This window comes from Carya illinoinensis, chromosome 15 (assembly GCF_018687715.1).
Source record: "Carya illinoinensis cultivar Pawnee chromosome 15, C.illinoinensisPawnee_v1, whole genome shotgun sequence".
NCBI classification, from domain to species: Eukaryota; Viridiplantae; Streptophyta; class Magnoliopsida; order Fagales; family Juglandaceae; genus Carya; species Carya illinoinensis.
Window position 1 is genome coordinate 33,689,584 of NC_056766.1, and position 23,233 is coordinate 33,712,816.

Genomic DNA, 23,233 nt, shown 5'->3' on the forward strand with positions numbered 1-23,233 from the left:
GATCCTGCTTCTGCCAAAAGCATAGACGGTCTCACTCAGTTTGGTTTTTCCCATTTAATGCTGTCTCTTAATGTAGAGGAAAGAGTTTTTCTGCCAACCATGATGGCAGAGATTTTAGAGTTAGACAGGATAGATGATGGCACAAGCACGTTGGATTCCTTCTTTTTACATCCGTCTGCGTAAAAAGCGGTGGAAACAGGCCAAAAAAGCTCCCCGGACTGAGCCAGAAGGGTTGCTCAAGCTCAACTCTAGGAAAGGAGTGAGACTGATTGGGCATTAAATTGGGATCTGGCACTTGATATACATTGCATTAGCCAAAAAAAAAAAAAAAAAAATGAGGGGTGGAGAATGAGAAGGAAATCTGTTTCCAAATTAAAGCCGCAAGTGCACATACAGTAACTTTAAACATCACGAACATGCAAGAGAGAGAGAGTATCCAGAAACTAGCAGGTACATAGTGGTGCACAAAATTACACGGAAAGGAGTGCGTACATATATGATCTACAAAAATCAATCAACAGCCCTTTGATTTTACATGGAGATGCCCATTTAGTAGATGATACAAAAAACTTTTCTGCCCCCATTTCCACCATAGCGGTGCGGCAGCTCGTCGCCTCTTTTTAATCTGTTTCTCTGCAGAAATAGGCAAAAGAGATCTAATTAGGAACTTTAAAATGGGCCATCCCCCAAAAGGCTGAGAGCAGCCAGACGATGAAAGAAACAAAAAGCAGGAAAAATGAGAGGAACATATAAAAAAAGGTGCGACGGGGAAAGTGTTGTCTTCCCATTGAGTTTATGTTCTTTAGCTGGAGGAAGAACTACATTTGGACCATGGTCCACAACACTCGAATGCATTAGGGGGGAAGAGAGAGATCCTCACTCTTGGTTTTCATGCAGTACATCCCCCATTGCGACTGCAAATCTGAATATTTGGACCCCAGAGCAGGCCAGAAGTTCATTTGAATTTGAAGCACCTCCAGAACAGTTTGCACGCCAGCTTTGGAAGGAAAAAAATTTTCCAGATTGCATCCAGGACTTTCGCCCAGCAATACCTTATTTGGGAGGAACGCCAAGTCAGAAATACATCACATTATAGAAAATAATTGCTATAACAATGAAGTTGGTATTTCAGTAGTACAGCACCATTGAATGAATTGCCTCAAATTTTGCTATTATAAATCTCCTAAACACCTCACACCAACATCTGAACAAATTTATTGTCAATGGTAGATATTAAGCAGGTTGAACCCAAAGCAGATAGTTCAATATTGATTAAATTAAAATTTTGTACTGCTCAGAGTCCTACAAAATTAGTGCAACTATGCTCTATACCCTCTTAACTTTATGGTAAGTTTCTATTTGGTCTCTACCTATCAAAAAAGTTTCTATTTGGTCTCTGACCCTCTCTCTCTCTCTCTCTGTCTCTGAGATAAGTAGGAATTTCACAAAGTCATCCCCAAGCTTGGAGGAATATTGCAGAATTAACCTTTATGCAATCTCTGTTACTACAAGTACATAAATGCACATGAGATCACTCGTGATCACAAATGTTCACACTCAAACAGACATGAACCTCAGCTGTTTCTCACCAAGCCAGTTGCCATTTCCCATCAGAAGTGCCCCATGAGTCCTGCCCATGATGAACATGTCTATTGTGCTTATACGCAGGAAACGTTAGGTTGGTTGTAAACATGCGAGGCTCAAGTGTATATAATGTTCAGTGGTTCGGATGAGGTCCCACAAATATATTGTGTCTACGCATAGAGTAATGGTTATTAACATTTGCAACAATCTGCAAAGTTAGCTGTTAACATTACTCTCAACCAAAGTTCGATGTTGTAAAATGAAGTTAGGCCTAACAAATATATAATGCATATTAGCATGTTGGAAAAAAATATTCACCTTAATCACAGCAGTAGCAGAAGATGATATTGAACGCAGATTATAGCTGCAAACAAATCCATCAGACAAGTTTATTCAGATGAAACAGAGGAGATACTAATTGTAAAATCAATTATCAAATTGTAGCAACAAACCCGCCCTCAAGAATAACAAGCAACTTTCCACCAGAAAGGATATTCAACATGTGTGTCATCTGTGCATAGCCTGCAGGAGTAACCTATATAAACAAAATTACTCTGCGATGTAAGAAACACAAAAAAAGGAGGAATCAATGTATCCCTGAAAAACTCTGGAATGCTAAATCCAATTACAACAAAAAAAAAAAAAAAAAAAAAAAAAAAAAATTGACAAAACACTCATTACTTAAGTTTTGTACCAGAACTATAAGCAGTGGATTCTTTTTACCTATATATATATATAAATAAAAATAAAATAAAATAAAAAAACTTCAAACAATGAATTTTCTATCTTACAATAATTTTAAAAAAAAAATCCAAAGTTAAATTCTTTACACAGCTTCTAGATATGCAGCACATTGCACAATTTCACTAGAAACACCAAAGAGAACCAAAAAGGTCTGGCCATATTGCTAATTTAATTGAACAAGTGAAATGACAAGAAGGAAAAAGATTCACTCTGCCTACAAGAGAGATCCTTACATCACAACATCCTAGGGGATCACCCCTTGCAGCATCAAACCCCGCTGATATGATGGTAAAATCGGGAGCAAACTCAGAAGCTGCAATAATTTGTCATTGGAAAGCCATTAAATGGGTTTCAGCTAATAATCAGTTTATCAAGTGAAAAATCCACCTTCCACGAGAAAAATGAGAACTAAAAAAAAAGCATAATCAAATATACAAGTCCAAGATAATTTCACTTATATATTAAAGGAGAAATACTGTAAGTGTAATTCAGCAATTATTTCAGCATTTTGCATCTTAATAGTCGGGGAGAGGAAGAAGAAAATCGGAGATGACAACCTATAGGAAGCACAACATGCTGAAAGGCAAAAATATAATCATTGTCGCCAACGGCCCCACGACTCCATGGAATATTCACACAGTATCCTTCTGCCCCCATGGTACCAAACTGAAGAAATCAAGATATTATCGATGAGCATTATCTTCTTCTTTACTCATAATATAAATATATATATATATCAATGAGCATTAGTTATCTTATAAATACCAACCAAATAGCATAATAAAATAATGAATGAAATACAATTGACAAAACATAAACATGTTAACAGAGAAATGTAAAGCCAGTCAGGACAAAGACAACAGTGGATTAAAGGGCAAGCAAATAAACAAATACAAAATCCTGATGCATGCCGAGTTCCAGAGAAGAAAACAGTATCACCCTTTGCCAAACAAACAATTCACTCTTGTGCTTCTTGAATTTTTTTCAAACCAAATCTAAAAATACCCAATATTACACACTTATCATTTAAAAAAAAGTCGCAAAATTCATTAAAATTCTTGGAGCAACCCAATCAACATCTATATTTTAGCTGGTTTTGACTAAATGAAGTCTTTTTTTTTTTATAAGTGACTAAATAAAGTCTTCTGCCGAATACTTCACATGCATCTCAATTTTTAACATTTTGCTAATTATAGAAGGAAGAACATACTCAGTGGAGGTTATCATCGTAGGAGCAAACACAATAGAATGATGAAGAACATCTCAATCCTACTGTACAATACTTTTTACTTATCATTCTCTAAAACCTCTTCAATAGTACACCGATCTATAAACTCCTCCAGCTGCACTCTCTCTTCAAAGTCCAAAATATCTAATTTCATATCATAATCTATTTGTAACTTATTATTCCAAGAAGCATGATGACAAAAAGAAGCCTCTCCACTCACATCAGGCTAAATGTGATGGAAGTTATAGACATCTTCATGATCAATTTGATGTCTAATCCTCTGAATCATGACGTGAATCATCACATTTCAAAGGCTCGTATCACTCAAGATGCTATATAAGTTCTTTCACTTGTCTTTTCAAAATCATCCATCTCGACATCGCCAAGGTCACATTTCAAGTTGCCCTTTCAACTTGCCAGAACAAAGTGACCACAACCAACCATGGAATCAAAGCTCTAATGCCAAACATGATGCTAGGTAATAGAGATGAAGAAGGAACGCACAATAACACATTCAGAAAAACTAATCGCACCACAGTATAGGGATACCACAATGAGCTATATCATTTTATTTTTTTTTATAAGTAAAAGAGATTTTATTGATCCACGTAATTAGGCAAAGCCCAAGTACACAGAGGCATAAAAGAAAGAGCCTAATAATAAACTACGTGCTACGGAAAGTAGCATAGAAGTCATTAAAACTCGTTTCATCCAATAAAATAGAAGAAGCCCAAAGCAACAAAGTATGAAAGAAAAAGACCCTAAAACCATCCGGAAAGCGTTCCCAATTGTCAAAACAGAAACCATTTCTTTCATTCCATGTGCACCACATTAAGCATAGAGGCACCATCTTCCAAACAGCTGCAATTTGACGATTACCCCGTATCCCTCTCCAACATGACAATAAGTCTATCATCCTCCTAGGCATTACCCATGCAAGACCAAGCCTAGTGAAGATTTCATCCCATAAAGCCTTGATTACTTTGCATTGAAGAAGTAGGTGTGTGTTTGCACATGGAGCATCAATCTGCCATGTAGAGGCCACTCTTTCTCAGCTTGTCGATAGTCAGAATTTTCCCATGGGATGCCAACCAACCAAAAAATGAAGCCTTGAGGGGAACATTGCTCCTCCAAATGCTCTTCCATGGGAAGGCATTGAAGGAATGAGTTGTTAATGCCTTGTAATATGAACGGGCTGAAAATTTCTTGTTCCCTGTAGGTGTCTAAAGTAATCTGTCCTCCCTTCCAGCCAGTTTTGTCAACGCATAGAGCGCGCTGTAAAAATCAGCAATGTCTCCCACCTTCCAATGCTGTACAGCTCTAGTGAATCTCACGGACCATTGCAAGGAATCAGTGGAAATGCTCATATTATCAGCCACCGAGGCATCCTTATCTAACGCAATCCTATATAGAGAGGGAAAAGCGTTTTTCAAAGCAACATCACCAAATATCGTGCCAAAATCTGATTTGTGTGCCCCTTCCCACCTCAAGTCTGAAATTACCGAGTAAATCTTCCCATACATGCCGAATGAATTTCCAAACTCCCATGCCATAAGCCCCTCTTACTTCATTAGAGCACCAGCCACCCCACAAGCTCCCATATTTAACATCTATGATGTTCCTCCAAAGAGCATCCCCTTCCTGATGATACCGCCATAACCATTTTCCAAGGAGGGCCTTGTTGAAAGTTCTCAATTTTCTTACTCCCCACGACAAGACAAGGGGGTGCATACTTTATCCCATTTAATCAAATAGAATTTTTTCTCATCCTCTAACACTCCCCACAAGAAGTCACGAAAAATCTTCTCCAGTCCATTCATCACCCCTACTGGCAAAGGAAATAAAGATAAAAAGTATGTTGGGAGATTAACGTACTCATGATGAGTGTGATTCTTCCGCCTTTAGACAAATAAATCCTCTTCCAACCTGCTAGTTTTCTTTTGATTTTCTCAACAATTCCATCCCACATTGCCTTGGATTTATGAGGAGTCCGCAATGGAAGTCCCAAATGAGCTATATCATATGGTAACTTGCAAGAAGACTCAAACGATGAGTTATATCATACGGTAACTTGACAACTTTTATTACTATTCGTTTATGCTCACAAAAGGCATTCTTTAAGCAATTAAAAGGTTTTATTTATAAACTCAAAAAGCATAGTCCAACAGGAAGTATACAAGAGGAGCACCTAACTGGGAAAAGAGACAAGAAAATCATGAGGACTTTGCCCATTAAAATCCATAGAGGCTGTCCAAAGTAGCAGAGTCTTGAAGAAAAATGTTTTAACCTCTTCCATCATGCACTCGTGATCCTTGAAGTTTCTTTCATTCATTTCCCTTTAGATACACCACATTAGGCATATAGGGACCATCTTCCATACAATCTCAATTTTTGGGTGGTCATATAAAGCTCTCCAAATTGGCAAATAGGTCTAATATCTGTTTGGGCATAACCCAAGCCAACTCAACTCGGCTAGGAAAGTCATTCCATAAGGCATTGGCAATCTTGCAAAATAAAGTAAAAGGTGCTCTACTAATTCTCCGTTCTTCTTGTGCATACAACACCGAGAATCTTCCCTAAAGATGGTGTCAATGCAAAAAAAGCTGCCCTCCAGGGCGCCTTAGTACGCCAAATACTTCTCCAAGGAAAGGAATTGCTTTCATGGTGTATAAGGACCTTATAGAGATTGAACAATGAACTTCCACTTCTTGGAAGGGGGCCAAAAGAATCTTATCTGCATCACCAAGGCATAATCTAGTAGAGTACAAGAGATTGAAGAACTCTATGCAGGTGTTAATTTCGTATTCATGCGCTACTTTGATAAAGCTCAAATTCCATTGTGGGGATCCATTGGAAAGCTTCACTAAATAAGTATTGAAGCCTCTTGTACACAATTCTACACGTCTTTGGGAAAACTTGCTTGAGAGCCCTGTCATCACACCATAAGTCACACCAAAATCAAATCCTTGAGCCCTCGTTGAGTTATTATTGAGGCTAGATGTTATTTTAAATTTGAGATTATGTGGCTTCAAGTTGAGGGTTTTGTAGACAAGGTGAGAAGCTGGTGGCATTCTTATTATTTTGAGGGGACTCCTAGTTTTGTGTTGGCAAGTAAACTTAGAGCTTTGAAGGCTGACTTGAAGATGTGGAAAAAGGATGTCTTTGGGAATGTAGAGCAGCAGAAAAAATCTCTTTGGGAAGAGCTTCAAGCCTTAGAGTCAGAGAGGAATTGTGAGGAATCATTGTCAAGAAAAAACAAAGTGGTGTTAGAACTTCAGAGGGTGCTTTTGTTGGAAGAAATTTCTTGGAGGCAGAAATCAAGAGTCTTATGGCTTAAAGAGGGGGGTAAATGCACTAGTTTCTTTAACAAAATGGCTAATTCTCACAGACATAACAATGCCATTGAGTTGCTCAACACTGATAATACTGTTCTGTTTTCCCCTGATGAGATTCGTGAGCATGCTGTACAGTTTTATAGTTCTCTTTTAACTGAGGCAGTGAATTGGAGACCTAAACTCGATGGGCTGTTTTTTGAGTTATTGGATTCTGTTTCAGCAAACTGGATTGAGAGGCCGTTTGAAGAGGATGAAGTGTATCGGTTGGTTTGTGGGATGACAAGAGACAAAGCTCCGGGCCCAGATGGTTATACTATGGCTTTTTTTCAAGATTGATGGGAGATAGTGAGGGGAGAGGTGATGCAGTTTTTCCATGAATTTTATGATTATCAAAAGTTTGAGAAGTCATTGAATGCAACTTTTATTTCTCTTATCCCTAAGAGAGTAGGTGCTTCGGAGTTAAAAGATTTCCGAGCTACTATTTTGGTGAGTGGAATTTATAAGATAATTTCAAAGGTTTTGGCTAATCGTATGAGCTCGGCAATGGAGAAGATTATTTCAAAATCTCAAAATGCTTTTGTTAGAGGTTGACAAATTATTTATTATGTGTTGATTGCAAATGAGTGCTTGGATAGTCGGCTTCAGGAAGTTGTTCTGGGGGTTCTTTGCAAGCTGGACATGGACAAGGCTTTCAACCATGTTAGCTGGAATTTTCTGATATAAATGCTTAGAAGATGTGGCTTCGGTGTCAAATGGCGTCGTTGGGTTAGACAATTTGTTTCGACTACTATGTTTTCAGTTTTAGTTAATGGTCAGCCTTGTGGTTTTTTTTTTTTTTTTGATAGGTAAGAGATAAATTTATTGATATGAATGAATATATTCGAGACCTCCATATATTCAAGAACGGAGAATGATCTTGTGTTGACAAAATTTTATAGTACACCTTAACAGTACATTTCTTATGATTATTAGACATCCACTTCAATCTATCCCTCCGTGCCATAGGAGTCCCCTTGGAGTATAGTAGGCTGAAAAAATTAGATACAATAGGTAGTTCCCAATCATGGAAATCCCTATTAAAAAGAATATTCTACTGGTGAGAGCCATGAAAAAAGAGTCGCATATCTGCCACTGAAGCCTCCCTATTCGCTGCAATACGATAAAGAGCTGGAAAGGCCCTTTCCAATGCATGATCCCCACGTTACACATCCCGTCAAAAGCTGATGTGATTGCCCTCACCAACTACAAAGCAAATCTGATCCTCAAAACATGGCCAGCCCCTTCTTATAAACTCCATAACCCCATGCCATACCCCCCCCCTTAACTTCGTTGGAGCACCAGCCACCCCAAGCAGCTCCATATCTAACATCAATAATTGCCCACAATGACACCTTAATAAGGGTGAGATGACCCACTTTCGATAAATACATCCGCTTCCAACCAGCCAACCTTTTCTCTTTCTTGTCCACCACCCCGTCCCATATATCTCTAGCCTTAAAAGTTGCCACCCAACGGAAGGCCCAAATATTTCATTGGCAAAGAGGACACCTTACAATCCAAGATGCTTGCTAAGTTGAGATTATTTGAGACCGCACCCACTGGAACCATCTCGGACTTACCAAGATTCACCTTGAGCCCCAACACTACTTCAAAGCAAAGTAACAATGCTCGTAGAGTTTGGATCTGGATAGTGTCTGCATCACAAAAGAGTAAAGTATCATCTGCAAATAAAAGATGTGAGATGATAATAGAGTCACCAATGCCATTGCCCACCTTATAACTAGATAATAGACCACCATCCACAGCAACCTGTACCATCCGACTAAGAGTCTCCATAACTATAACAAACAATAGGGGAGATAATGGATAGCCTTGCCGCAAACCCCGAGAACTATTAAAAAGACCAGCAGGTGTACCATTGACTAGAACTAAAAACCAGGCAGTAGAAATACAATGACACATCCAGGAAATCCACCTATTATCAAATCCACACCTCCCAAGCAAGTATAATAGGAATTCCCAATTCACATGATCATAGGCCTTCTCCATGTCAAACTTACAAAATAATACCTGGACCTCCTCCCACAACCTGTGATCCAAGCACTCATTTGCAATGAGCACCGAGTCAAGAATTTGTCTCCCACAAATAAAAGTGTTTTAAGGCTTGGAGATAATATGCTCCATCATAGGGCTTATGGTTTTTTTAAGAGTTCAAGAGGCTTGAGACAAGGAGATCCGTTATCTCCTTTCTTATTTATTCTTGTTATGGAGGCTCTTAGTCGTATGGTAGAGGCTGCTGTAGGGGGTGGATTTATTTCAGGTTTTTCAGTGGGTTCTTCTTCTAATGGATTTACTTCTGTATCTCACTTACTTTTTGCCGATGATACTTTAATTTTATGTGATGCTGTTGAGGATCAGATTAAAGCATTGAGGGCTGTACTGTTGTGTTTTCAAGCCATTTATGGGTTAAAAGTGACCTTGGGTGAATCGGAGTTGGTCCCGGTAGGAGTTGTTCATAATATTAATGATTTAGCATCGTTTTTGGGTTGTAGAGTTTCTTCTCTGCCCATGAAATATCTCGGCTCCCGTTGGGGGCATCATTCAAGGCAAAGTATATTTGGGATGGAGTGGTTGAGAAGATTGAGAAAAGGTTGGCAGCTTGGAAAAGGATGTATTTATCTAAAGAGAGTAAAACTACCCTTATTAAGAGGACCCTTACGAATATTCCAACGTATTTCCTTTCTTTATTCCCTTTACCAGTTGGTGTGGCTAATCATATCAAAAAACTGTATAGAGCTTTTTTATGGGGAGGTTTGGGGGAGGAGAAAAAAGTGCCTTTAGTTAATTGGAAAAAAGGATGCTGTCCTATTGATGTTGGTGGATTGGGTGTTCATAACTTGTGTAGTTTCAATAAGGTGTTACTAGGGAAGTGGTTGTGGAGATTAATAAGGAAGAGGATGCGATGTGGAGAGGGGTGATTATCCAGAAGTATGGTAGTGATTGGGGGGGTTGGTTTACTAAAGAGAGCAGGGAGACTTATGGGGTAAGCTTATGGAAATTCATTAGAAAAAGTTGGGATAATTTTGTGAAACAAGTTTATTTTGGGGTAGGTGATGGCTCAAGAATTCGTTTCCGGTTTGATGTTTGGTGTGGTGAGTCCGCTTTGTTTAGAGCTTTTCCGAATGTCTTCAGATTGGCTGTTAATCAGCAGGCTTCCATCTCTGAGCTGATCAGTTTTTCTAATGAAGAGGTGAGGACAGACTAATTTGGACACCTGCAGGGAACAAGAAGCTTTCAGTCTGTTCTTTTTTTTTTTTTTTTTATAAGATAAATATTATTGCTCAGAATATAATAGGCATGACCCGTGTACACAGGAAGTATACAAGGTATTAACGACTCATTCCTTCAATGTCTTCCCTTGGAAGTGCATTTGGAGGAGCAACGTTCCCCTCAAGGCTGCATTTTTCGGTTGGCTGGCTTCCCATGGGAAAATTCTGACTATTGAAAAATTGAAAAAGCGTGGTCTCTACATCACAGATTGGTGCTCTATGTGCAAACACGATAGCAAATCAGCAGATCACCTACTTCTTCATTGTGAAGTAGTCAAGGCTTTATGGGATGAAATCTTTACTAGGCTCGATCTTGCATGGGTAATGCCTAGGAAGGTAATAGACTTGTTGTCATGCTGGAAAGGGATACAGGGTAATTGCCACATTGCAGCTGTTTGGAAGATAGTGCCTCTATGCTTAATGTGATGCACATGGAGGGTTTCTTCCATTGTTTTAAATGGAACGATTATTAATGACTTTTACGCTACTTTTCGTAGCACGTAGTTTGTAATTAGGCTCTCTTTTGTATACTCTCTGTGTACTCGGGTTTTGCCTAATTACGTGGATCAATAAAATCTTTCTTAGTTATCCAAAAAAAAAAAGATCTTTTTATAAGATGATGATTGGTCAGCAAAATTTTTCATTTCCTTGGAAGAATATTTGGAAGGTTTGTGTTCCGTCAAAAGTTGCTTTCTTTGTTTGGACCGTGGCAATTGGAAACATTCAGACTATTGACAATTTGAGAAAGCATGGAATGATGGTTATGGAGTGGTGTTTCATGTGTAAGAAAGCTGGAGAATCAGTGGATCATCTTCTTATTCACTGTGATGCGGCAAAAGGGTTATGGGAAGGGGTGTTTAGAAGAATTGGACTGTCCTGGGTTATGCCAAAATCAGTGACAGAAATACTTGCATGCTGGCCTAGAATTCATTCTTGTTCTCAAGTTGCAGCGTCGTGGAAGATGATTCCTTTGTGTATTATGTGGTGCATCTGGTTGGAAAGGAATGAGGTGTTTTAATGACAGGGAATGTTCTGTAGATGATCTCTGGAAATTTTTTATATTTTCCCTGTTTTCTTGGTTTTCAGCCATTGTTCTTAATGGTCAGGCAGTCCATGAGTTTTTGTTTTCACTATTTTATTACTTGAATGTTCTTAGGTGTTCCTTTTGTATACTTCCTGTGTACATTGGTTTCGCCTATTTCATAGGTTAAATAAAATTTTTACTTATCAAAAAAAATAAAAAATAAAAATCCCACCATTCTATCCTAAGATTTTTCCAAAACCCTATCCCATATGGCCCACGTACCTTATCAGTTCACCAACAACCCCAAACACAACTGAATTTCAAATTCACTATGTCTTTCCACAAGCCTACTCTCATTTTGGTAGCACCAAAGCCACCTACCTCCCTAGGAAGGCATGGTTAAACAAATTTTCAAAATCCCAAGCACCCCCCCCCCCCCCCCCCCCGGGGTGACATTGGAGAGAACATCTTAGCCCCATTTACTAGGTGAGTTTGAACACTCCACCTAGCTTGCTCCATAAGAAATCCCGTTTTAACTTCTCTATATGATTGGTCTGAAGTGGAAACAAGGATATCAAATATGTAGTAGAAATATATACTTGGCCTTAAAAGAGACTCCAAATGGGAGGTCTAGATATTTCAATTATTTCATCCATTATGATAATGCCATTATGGGCATCCGTCTACAAATGTAGGAAGTTGAAATTTCTTATCTGACATGAAAAACCGTAGTAGAGCTACACATTACATGATTGTTCTAATATACTTGAGAATACGACACTAAATAATTTACAAAAATAGCACATAAATTCACAGTTCCCAACATATTCATAATCTATCTTAATATCATATTCCCATAATGTATCTAATCTATCTAATACTTAGGATGGCAGCTTCTTGCTGCCACTTCAAATAACCAAGGCATTCATCAAATTATATTAAACTAGATATAAATTTTTCCTCTTCAACAAATACCATCATGTCACTAGAAAATTGTGATAATCATCACCTAGCTGAGTTTGCTGGGAGAGTAAGTCTACTGAAAATGTAGGGCAATCAATTACCTCATGTGCAGCTCCAGTACCAGGATAGAACTTTCCTCCCTCATGTCTATGCAATGATATATACAAGACCTATAAATTCGGTCCAACTCATCAGCACTAAAAAGCATAAAATAACTTACTAGGACAAGCAAGTTTGAATAAATCCAACAAAAACAAATTCAACAAAAGAATTTTAATGGAAATGGAATGGGGCAATTATTCCAATGCATCCTTACAAACCTATACTATGTTCTTTTTATACAATTCTAGCATAATTGGAACATTTTATATTAAAAATGCATTAAAAAAAATTTATAATATCAATGCTGTTGCCAACTTAACAAGTTTCCGTAAATATGTAACACACAAGACAAAATTGGCTTACTCATTCCAACTATATAAGTGACATCGCTGGGAACATACCACCTCCTCAAAGACAGTATTTCATTCAAAATGACTAGTGCATTAAGAGGTGGGTGTGCATAGTGAAATGAAATTCAATTATCACAAAGCTCACCGATTTGTTCTGTTCAAATATCTCCTGTGTGCCATTCCCATGGTGAACATCCTACGTGAACAGAACAAAGAAACCAGCATGCAGTTTAAGAGCATAGCACTTAATTGGATTCAACACTTAGTCAGAAAGTTGGAAAAAAGGAACAGCTATATGCAAAGTATTATTATGAATAAACATGCAAAGCAAAGCATCAAATGTAGTAAAGGGTATGCATTTTTTTTATAGGTAGTAAGAGATTTTATTCCAAGTAAATAGGCATAGCCCAAGTACACAGGAAGTATACAAGATAATAGAGTACACATTACCCAATCAACAATAAGAATTTTCTTAGCCCCAGCAGCCTGAGCTGCTAATGCAGCAACTGCCGCATTATTGTGGAGGCAAAACCCCATGGCCTGTCTTACACCGGCATGATGACCAGGAGGTCGAACCTGACTCATAAAAAGATAATAAGATTAAAGAAAGCATAGAGTTTGCAAGAGTTCTCTGTTACTTAATAAGTTTAAAACAGACAGTATTTAAGTACTAGATTTGTCATACCAGAGCAAAACCATTTTTGGCACGCCCAGAAAAAACTTCTGTAGCTAGATCAGCACACAATCCTGCTGCAAGCCTAGCAGCGCGTGCTGAATGCTGATTGGCATATGTGTCAGGTGTGAAATAACTGCAATCATATAAAATTAATCAACAAAAAACCTGATCTCATGTCACAATCTGTCAGCTTAAGTGCAAAGGACTTCCACAATGACTCAAAATATATCTCCTTAAGAGCGCTCATTAGAGGAGTTTATATTACTTTTTGCTAGAACTTTATTTCTATGGGCCAAAGCTGTAGATCTCGATTGCCTTGATCTTTATGATTTTCTTGTTTCCATTTCTACTTCCGAAATAGGCAGTACCTCTGTATACCCTCTTATGTACTTGGGCTATCCCTATCATTATTAATACAATTAATTTTACTTACCAAAAAATATATATCTCCTTAAATAATACTTAACCAGTTAGGATTCTATCATATTTCTTTCCACTTTTCTCTGTTGGGCCAGTAAGGAACAAGTTGGCAACGGTGTGCTCCCCTATCTTGGAACAAGGATTGGGTATTAGGAACTAGCAATATTTTAACAAAGCTTTGCTTGGTAAATGGATATGGAGATACCACAATGGACAGTGAGCACCATGGAGAGCCGTCATAGAATCGAAATATGGTGAATCATGGGGAGGATGGGTGCTCGAATGAGGTAAGTGGGCCATATGGGGTGGGACTATGGAAACACATAAGAAGAGGATGAGACATATTCAAGAAATATTCATTTTGAGGTTGACGATGGGTACAAACTCAAATTTTGGCATGATGCATGGTGTAGTGACAGGACACTCTAAGGGTTTATCCAGAACTATATGGCATAGCAAGAATGAAAGAAGCTTCAACTGCGGATCTATTAATGCTATCTCATGGTGCTCCCCAATGGAATGTTATATTTTTCAAAGACGCATGAGACTAGGAAGTTGATGCTTTCTCAGAGTTCATGATTTAGTAAACTCTATCCGTATAATAAGGAGAATCAAAGACAAGATTTGTTGGTGCCCTTCTAAGAAAGGGAAGATCACCATCCGCTCCTACTATCGAGCCATGATCACACATAATACAAATCCATTCCCATGTAAGAGTATTTGGAAGACGAAAGCACCCCTGAAGGCAAATCTTTTTTGTATGGACAGCTTCATTAGGGAAGATCCTTACAATAGACAACCTAAGGAAACGCCACATCATAGTCATGAATTGTTGTTGCATGTGCAAAAAGAGTGGAGAGTCCATAGATCATCTATTACTTCATTGTAAGATTGCTAAAACCTTGTGGAATGACTTCTTCACTTGGTTGGGATTGGCTTGGGTGATGCCAAAAAGGGTTATTGAACTTCTAGCTTCTTGGTGACGCATCCGGGGCAACCCTCAGATTGCAAAAGTGTGGAAGATGGTCTCAATTTGTCTATGGTGGTGTATTTGGAGGGAGATGAATGCTAGAAGTTTTGAAGATCAAGAGCAATCAATGGATGAGATTAAAAGTTTATTTTTACTACTTTACTCCATTGGTCGATTGTAATTGACTTTAATGGCATGTCTTTTCATGACTTTTTGCATCGCTAAACTAGCTCGCACAGGCAACAGTATTTTATATGCCCCGTATACTCAAGTCTTTGCCAATTTGATGCTCAATAAAATTTTGTTAAACGATCAAAAAATAATAATAAGTTGAATCAGGAAAAACTTGCCAAGTACCAATATTGCAAATGGGTGGATGTATGTCCAAACATGCAAACAAACGCACAACAACTAGAAGCAAAAGAGCATGATAGAGAATTGAAATCCAGCGGATTAACATACCTGGATAGAATCTGTCCTGTAAGTTCAACAGTTTCAATATGCTCCAAGGAATGGACCTTTAATTCCAAAATGTAAAACCAGTGATTAAGAGTTACTACAATTTGTTTCATAGACAAAAAAAAATCTTCTATGTTTAGTTTTGGAAAAATAAAAAAACAGAAAATAAATTGGCTGGTGAGTCTGCTTTTTATTATTATTATTATTATTTTTAAGGCCTTTACCACTTGAGCCAACCCCAAGCGGTTCTGCTTATTATTATTATCATGGCAGCAAAAGAGAGTTCTTTCATGGTCAGCTCAAAGATAAAAGTAGAGATTCCATTGTTTTGAATATGCCTTTCCTGTTAGCCCAACTAATTTCCACAGATACTTCAGATGAACACCCCTGATACCATCCACAGAGATCTTATTGACTGTTGGGTAGTTAATAACTTCACTCTCACATGCCTCCAAGGTAATGGGTGATTACTTACCATCTGAAGTTCTTCTTTTGTAATTTCTCTAGCGGGAATAGGATAACATCTTCCAGGAAATATACCTGCACAGGTTAACATTGGCCAATTGCTTGTCAGACTGACGACAGAGGGATTAACCAGTGGTAGAAAACTTACTCGCAGGCTGCCAGTAGGATGAAAATTTAATAAAATCAAAGTTCAAATAAATTAAAATCCCTATTTCATGATAACTTGCAACACAGGTAAATACCGGCTGTAGCAAGGCTAGCAGCAATAGCTTGGAGACGATCTGGTCTTTCTGGATGTGGATGTGTCTTCATTTCAACCTACTCTAGCATAGCAAATACCCAAAAATAGAAAAAAAATATGTAAAGCATTATATAAACAGCAATATGAAATGTTCAACAATAAAATTTTACAATGATATGTGAGCTGAAATCACAGCAGAGAATCATGAAGCAAGGAAGCTGTAGAAGGAAGCTGAAGAAGTTTATTAACCCAAAGGTGCCCTAAACCCAAAGCTCAATGATTGTGGAGACAAGGAACTCATTTGAAACTGAGAGACCTTTTTCTTCCAAGCCACTATTATGACTAACTCAAGATGAAACATAACCGAATTCACTGCAGACATAAAGATACCCTATAAAGATACATGACTTATCTGGATTCAAATGTCCATGCCCAAATCTCTAGTGCCTTACTCTTTATACCCCATATTTTATCAATTACACTTGTTTTATCTTTACACTAATGTATGCATCCAACCCAACAAAAGCCATAATTGCTCAAAAAATAGAACATCATTCGCCAGAAGTAATCAAATAAAACACAACATGATACAGCTTGCAATGTTGCATCTATTTCATACAGAAATCAACAATTCTTAGTCAAAAATTGCCTTTTACACCGGCTTCAATTCAGGATGCAGTTTCATCTTTGACAAAAAGCGTGGAAGTCATAAGTAAAAAGCCAATTTAAATCATGACAAGCTAGTAGAAAGCCATTTAAATTTCAATAGGGGCAGAGGGGCCAATTTCATAAGTACATTAGCACATGGACACATATCGCCTCTCTATTGGTAGGCACACATTTATGTAAAGAAAAACAGACAAGTCTTTTTTTTTCTTTTTTTTTTCTTTTTTTTTTTTTTTTTTTTTTATCAGTAAAGAAGAACTTTAAATGAGAAAAGTAGGCATAGTCCAAGTACACGAGACATATACAAGAGCAATACCTATGCATGATTGTCTAGAGTTACAAGTACAAGTCTTAAAATTATATCATAGTGGCAGAAGTTGTAATCTATACAAGAGTTACATATCAATAAAACCATCTTAGAAGAGAATTTTCCTTTCAAATACAAAAGTTTCCTACTTTGCCATAGTCATAAAACTTCTTTGCAGCATTGTAGTTATCATATGGAAGAGAGAGTTTGTATGGTATTTATATTTTCTTGGCTATATATACCACTTGTTTCACACAAGCATATGCACATTGACTTTGACATATGAGATTTCAAGAGCTTTGGTTATCTTAAAAAGCCTACAATTCAACATACAATTCAATTTTACTTATGATTGCTTTGTTCTTAGAATTAACCAATCAAAACTAATAAATAAATGGCTTGGAAGGGTTGGCTCAACTGGTAAAGGCCTTGGTCTTGGTGGTATGCTCCCTCCAAGTCTAAGTTCAAATCCTCTTAGGTGCAAACAAATGCTAGGGGTCTTCAGACGGGGGAAACTTTCCCTTGGATTACCCGAGGTACACTAGCGAGAAACTCCTTGTCAATGCCTTGTGCACCTCCGGGATTAGCCAGGACTTTGTTCTCGGACACTCGGTGCCAATAAAAAAAATTTAGGGCTTATTTGGACATTGTGGTATATCAAAATTCTGTAAATAATAGTTAAATGGTCTGTGAATAGCAGTGAATAGTTTAAGTTAAGATGTTTTATTGAGGTTTGGAAAATGAGAAAAAATTTAATAAAATATTATAAATTTAAAAACTTCTTTGAATATAATATTTTAATATTATTTTTGTTTTGAAGTTTGAAAAGTTATATCAATTTTTGTGTTTTGTTTCAAAGTTTGTAAAAGTTATAATAATTAAGCAATGATTAGATGAAAAAATTGAACATTTGAAATTGAAAAGCATTTTATGTTTGAGTGATGTTAGGGAAGGAAATTGTAAGCAATTTTGAGAATTTCTCATCTCATCTCATTTACCAACTGTACCCTTAATAAAATTACATTCATCCATGTGATAACCCATTCTGATAAGTGATAAGGGTAGGTGGTGTGGGATCCTACATTGCTTGGAAATGAAAAGTTCTTGCTTTTTAAAATATTCCAATAGGGCTCTTATTATATCATAGACTAGTCTTTTTGGAGTATAGGCTATATGGCTCGGGCCTTCTATTGGGGCGTTACAAATGGTATCAAAACTTATCCCAACTAGAAATGTGGGGCTTGAGCCGTTTCACCTATGACAGGCTGGCCCAACGAGGATGTTGGGAATATAAAGGGAGTAAATTGTGATACCTCATTCTAATAAGTGATAAGGGTAGGTCATGTATGAAATCTCACATTGCTTGAGAATGAGAAGTTCTTGCTCTTTATAATATTCTAATAGGGCTCCAATTGTATCATTGACTAGTCTTTTTGGAGTAAAGGTCATGTTGTTTGGACCTTCTATTGGGGCGTTACAATCCATTGCATTTCGTTATTCCAATTACATACTGCATCCCTTCTACTTACTCATATTTAGAGCTACAAAAAAAAAAAAATACTTCCACAAATTTTTAAGAAAAGCTACTATGGTTCATTGGAATTAAGTATCCAAGGAGAAGGATTTAGATTTCGTTTTTCAACTTAAATGGCTTGAAAAAAGTATGAAAAGCACATGTTTTTCTATAGATGGATTTAAACCTTTTTTTTTTATAAGTAATAAGAATTTCATTTCATAGCGCAAAGCCCCAATCTAAGTACAAAAGATGTATATAGGAAAGACACCAATCCAAAAAGTAAAAAAGATCTAAGAAAATCATGTAAATTGAACCCGTTGAATTCTATATGGTTTGTCCAGAAGAAAAAGAAGTATTGAAAATAATTCTTGAAGAGCTCCTCAAAAGGACCATCCAGAATCTTCAAAACTTCTATTAATTTTTCCAAGGAAATGGACTATAATCGTGGGGAACAAGGGCATTAAAGCATGAACTAAAATTGAATATCCCTTTTTTGGTAGAGGCCCAACAACCCCACTTCTCAAACCAACAGAATATAACATATTAAAAAAGTGATGAAGGCATCCACCTCCCAATCATGGACTAATAAAACCTACGTTCCACTGCACAAGATTACTAGAATTTTTTTTTTTTTCTTATAAGTCGACTAGAAATATCCTAATCATAAGTTATAAAAACATCCTTGGCACAAGCAATACTATAACTTCCAGAAAAGCTTCATTTAGGAGGTTTTTAAGCCTTATTCGTATGCGGATTTGAAATGATTAGGTGCAAGATGTAATTTCAAATTTATAACACCAGTGGTTTTGTTAGAGAAAAACCCTCAAAGATCTCAAGTGCATCATATGTTTTTAAAAATTAATATCACAAATTGGCAATTATGGTCTGAGTCCCTTTATTTTAAATCCTCAAAGTCAAATGTAGCCCTAATTATTTCTATTTCATAATTGATAGAAAAAAATCACTTAGGCTCTATTTCTCTTAGTCCAGACTGTAGATTAGACAAAACAAACCTTAATCCACGTTACAAATGATAATAAAAAAATTTACTAAATTTGAAGGGACATGATATTTAATCTCTCTAAAAAATGCTAAGATGCGAACAAACACAAAAGATAAGAGAAATTCATTTTTGAGATACCTTAATAAGTAAACGACATATTAGAAGCACAATATAGCACAAATGATTGTGAAATCAAAACCATACGCACAGAGAGAGAAAAAAGCTTTGTACAAGAGAAAACCTAAGCAACATAGAGAGGTTGAAGGAGATATGTAGAAAAGCAGCACCATACTTCTGAGTGTAGCAACATTCTCTCATCAAAACCTATTGCTGTAGAACTATTTGAGGTTGAAATTTGGGAGCCCAAGTCTACATTGACAAGGAGAAAATGATTATGGCCAAAACAAACAGTTTTGCAAGACAACAATGTCCTCAATTTCAGCTACAAGAATAACCAAGAGAAGAAACTGAATTCTTTTTTTAATTTTTTTATGTTTTTTTATAGGTAAGCTAAGCAAGAACTTTATTCACGAAAGCAATAGGCATCATGTACACAGGACATATACTAGAATTACTTTATGAAATTGTGTTCTTTTTCCTCATCCCAAGAGTTGGTTGTTTCCTATATCATATACTTTCTGTATACAATACTTACAAAAAAAAGAACACCCCAACTTTTTTTTATAAGTAAAATAACAATTTATTAAAAGAAGTAAATAGGCATAGGCCGAGTACACAAGAGGTATACAAATAGCATACACCTAGTTACAAAATTAGGAGCTATAAAGTGAAAAAAGAACACCCCAACTTTGACATTGAATCAACATCCACAGTTAGGTTCATGATCATAGCACTTATAAGAAACCAATGGCTTCAATAAAAAAATAAGCTGCAAGAAAATAAGAAGCATCATTTGTAAGATTCTCGACCAAAAATTTTAAAAATCATTGAAAATGATATGAAACAAATGAAATAGACAAGCATTCCCACCTTTGTGTCTTTCTTTTATTTCTAATTCGATTTCTACTGGACCTACATCTTGTGAAAAGGGAGATGCAAAAAACCCATGTTTTAGGATTCCAGATTCTTTATGCTCACCACAGATCTGCATGGAAAAAAAATAGCAGCAAACTCATTCATAGACAAGTACATCACCTTGGAATATATGAAGAGTTACACTATCAAATGAGGAAGAAATAATATATCTCGAGTTTTTCCGAGTAAGGAGAAAACAACACTCACCTGGAAACATATATATGAGTTTCATAATAACCAGGAAAGAGAAAAAGATCAAAGACATGCAATAATGAAGGAAAGTACATCATTTTTACTACGTATACAAATTTGACACCTTTAGGTAATGTCTGGGAACAAAGATTTTTTGAAAGTTTTCTCAAAATTTTGTTACTCTCAATCCAAACATCTTTACACCAAAACAATCCCAAACATCAAAACATTGGACTTTTAAAATATATTTTAGTGGTATGAACTTACATGAATTTCTTGTATCACTAAATCATCTAGCATAGGAGATGCTCTTGTATATGTCCCATGTACTCGGGTGATTGCCTATCCTTATCACTAACAGAATTTTGTTTACCAATCAAAAAGAAAACAAAACCGCTCTTGTCTATGTCCCGTATACTCCGGCTTTTGTCTATTTTATGATCAATAAAATTTTTGTTTATCGATTAGAGAGAGAGAGAGAGAGCAAGAGAGAGAGAAAAAAACTAAAACAAATTTCACAAACTCAAGAAAAGCCTCTCGCAAAATTTTTCTTCTCAAACATATTTTCAACAAGCCCCACCACTTTTTCAGAACTCAATATAAACAGCTCTCAAAAGCTTTCTTAATCCAAACATTTTAGCAATGGGTACCACCACTTTCGCAAAAGCCCCATAAATTTTTTTTTTTGTTTTTTTCAAAAGTTTCAGATATCTTCAGGAAAATCTAACATCCAAACATCCCCTTCATCCATAGGAAAATGTATAAAAAATCTAATAACAATAGCTAAAAAAATAAAGAACTGAAGAATAAACATACATCACAATGAATAACATCATCAAGGTTGACCATTGTACAATTGATGCAAAACCACTTAATAACTTCTACATGCTCTTGTGCCGGCTCCCAGTCGCTATCTTCATCATCGTCTTCATCAAAGAGGCCTTGATTGTTATACATATCTTGGAAAGTCATTTCTTTCTGCTGCCTAGCCTTTTTCTTCTGCACAGAATCACATTGTAAATTGCATGTGGCAACTAAAATCTTCTGGAATTTTAAGCAAATACGGCCTCAAGTGTTCCACTTACACAAATAACATGGCTAACTTCCCCACCATTTTCGTCACAACAAGGCCCAGCAGTGGTTCCATCAGATCCCAACTTGGTACATCTTCCATTAATGGCTTGATGTGGGGTTTGGTCACTTTGTTTATGAAGACTGTTATCAGCCTCGCCATTCGCTAAACGACTCATTTGAAATGTTTCTCTTGCCATGTTGGATTAAGAGTTCAAACGGAGAATTGTTCCCTCATTGTTAACATCCAACACATCACCCAATACTGTTCATTGACATGCAGAAAACTACTTAGCAGCGCATGCATACAATGCATACACACTCACCCATATATACAAACAGACAGGGAATATAGAGCAAAAACCATAGAACAATACAAGCAAAAAGAAACGAAAAAACAAAACCAAAAACAAAAAGATGGGAAAACCCTAACTACAGAAAAAATACAACCGTTAGATGTTATGGGAGCAATGGGAAATGAAGAGAGAGAGTGAATGGAAAATGAAATTTGAGGGCCGAAGTTGAAGTTAGAAGTTGAACGTTACCTGGGAGTGGCGCAATCGGAAAAGGTCGCTTCCGATGGCAGAGAAAAGGGGAACAGTGAAGACCGATGCTGCGACCTGCGACCTGCGACCTACGGAATTATTACCATCACACCTTGGGTAAAGATAGTCGGAGGTTTTCACTTTTTTTTTTTTTTTTTTTTTAGCTCTTGCTTTCTTGTGAATTTATAGTTATATGCAGCCTTTTTTTTCTTTCAGAAAAATCTATTTTTATTTATAAAAATTATTTTCCAAACAAATATATTATTGAGTTTATCACATCAATAACTCATTTAAAGCATTCTTAATGGAATATGCATATGTAAAAAAAGAGTCATTTTTAACTATTACTAACCAAAAGTTAGCTGCAATGGATTATGTAAAATAAAAAAATTTGGCTTTTAGCTACAGCATTTATAAAAGTAAAGTCAAATTTGATATGAATGTTCAATGACTAAATATTTAATTTATTATTTTTTTGGTAACACACTCTCTCTTCTCTCAACATTTTCTCAGAAAATTCTCAATTTCTTTGACTTTTACTACAAAAATTAATGTCAACAAGAGTTATTAGCATTATATTGAATTTATTGTTTAGCATTTATATTGAATTTTAGATAAATTTAATTAGACATTTGTGGTTATTAATATTAAATGACCATTAAAAATATAATTTTTTAACCAATAATTTAATTAGAATATAATTACTAATTAACATATAATTAATATAATGATAAAATATGATATAAATAAATATATTAAAAAATATGTTAAATTAATATTATTTTATTATTATCTAAAGAATAAATAAATAATTCAATGTGAAGACTTGGGTGAATGGAATAGGTAAAAGTTAAATTCATCTCATATTTATCAAAAGTATCATTTAATTTTATCTAATCTATTGAGGATGCTCTTAATATAAAAAAAAATATTTTTATTTTAAATATTTTATAATTTTTATGAATTCTATAAATTCTACAAGAAATAATATAATTATACTTATACCAA

General features: G+C 36.2%; 1 protein-coding gene and 1 long non-coding RNA gene across 2 annotated transcripts; both read right to left on the reverse strand.

Moving 5' to 3' along the window:
* Positions 1 to 349: 349 nt before the first annotated feature.
* On the reverse strand, positions 350 to 22,385 carry LOC122295613 (histone deacetylase 15). The gene is made up of 18 exons (XM_043104681.1): positions 22,226 to 22,385; positions 21,695 to 21,945; positions 21,426 to 21,608; positions 20,373 to 20,487; positions 19,675 to 19,751; positions 15,892 to 15,967; positions 15,660 to 15,724; positions 15,188 to 15,243; positions 13,345 to 13,468; positions 13,110 to 13,235; positions 12,805 to 12,855; positions 12,309 to 12,377; positions 2,886 to 2,994; positions 2,562 to 2,641; positions 2,037 to 2,119; positions 1,903 to 1,948; positions 881 to 1,052; positions 350 to 633 (listed from the first exon to the last, which is right to left on the reverse strand). The coding sequence occupies exons 2-18, from the start codon at positions 21,878 to 21,880 to the stop codon at positions 515 to 517; spliced, it is 1,737 nt and encodes a 578-aa protein (XP_042960615.1). The 5' UTR covers positions 21,881 to 21,945; positions 22,226 to 22,385; the 3' UTR covers positions 350 to 514.
* Positions 7,803 to 12,302, reverse strand: LOC122295615. Its single transcript, XR_006238186.1, has 2 exons — positions 8,665 to 12,302; positions 7,803 to 8,585 (listed from the first exon to the last, which is right to left on the reverse strand). It is a non-coding gene; the product is annotated as an uncharacterized LOC122295615 (long non-coding RNA).
* Positions 22,386 to 23,233: the final 848 nt, after the last annotated feature.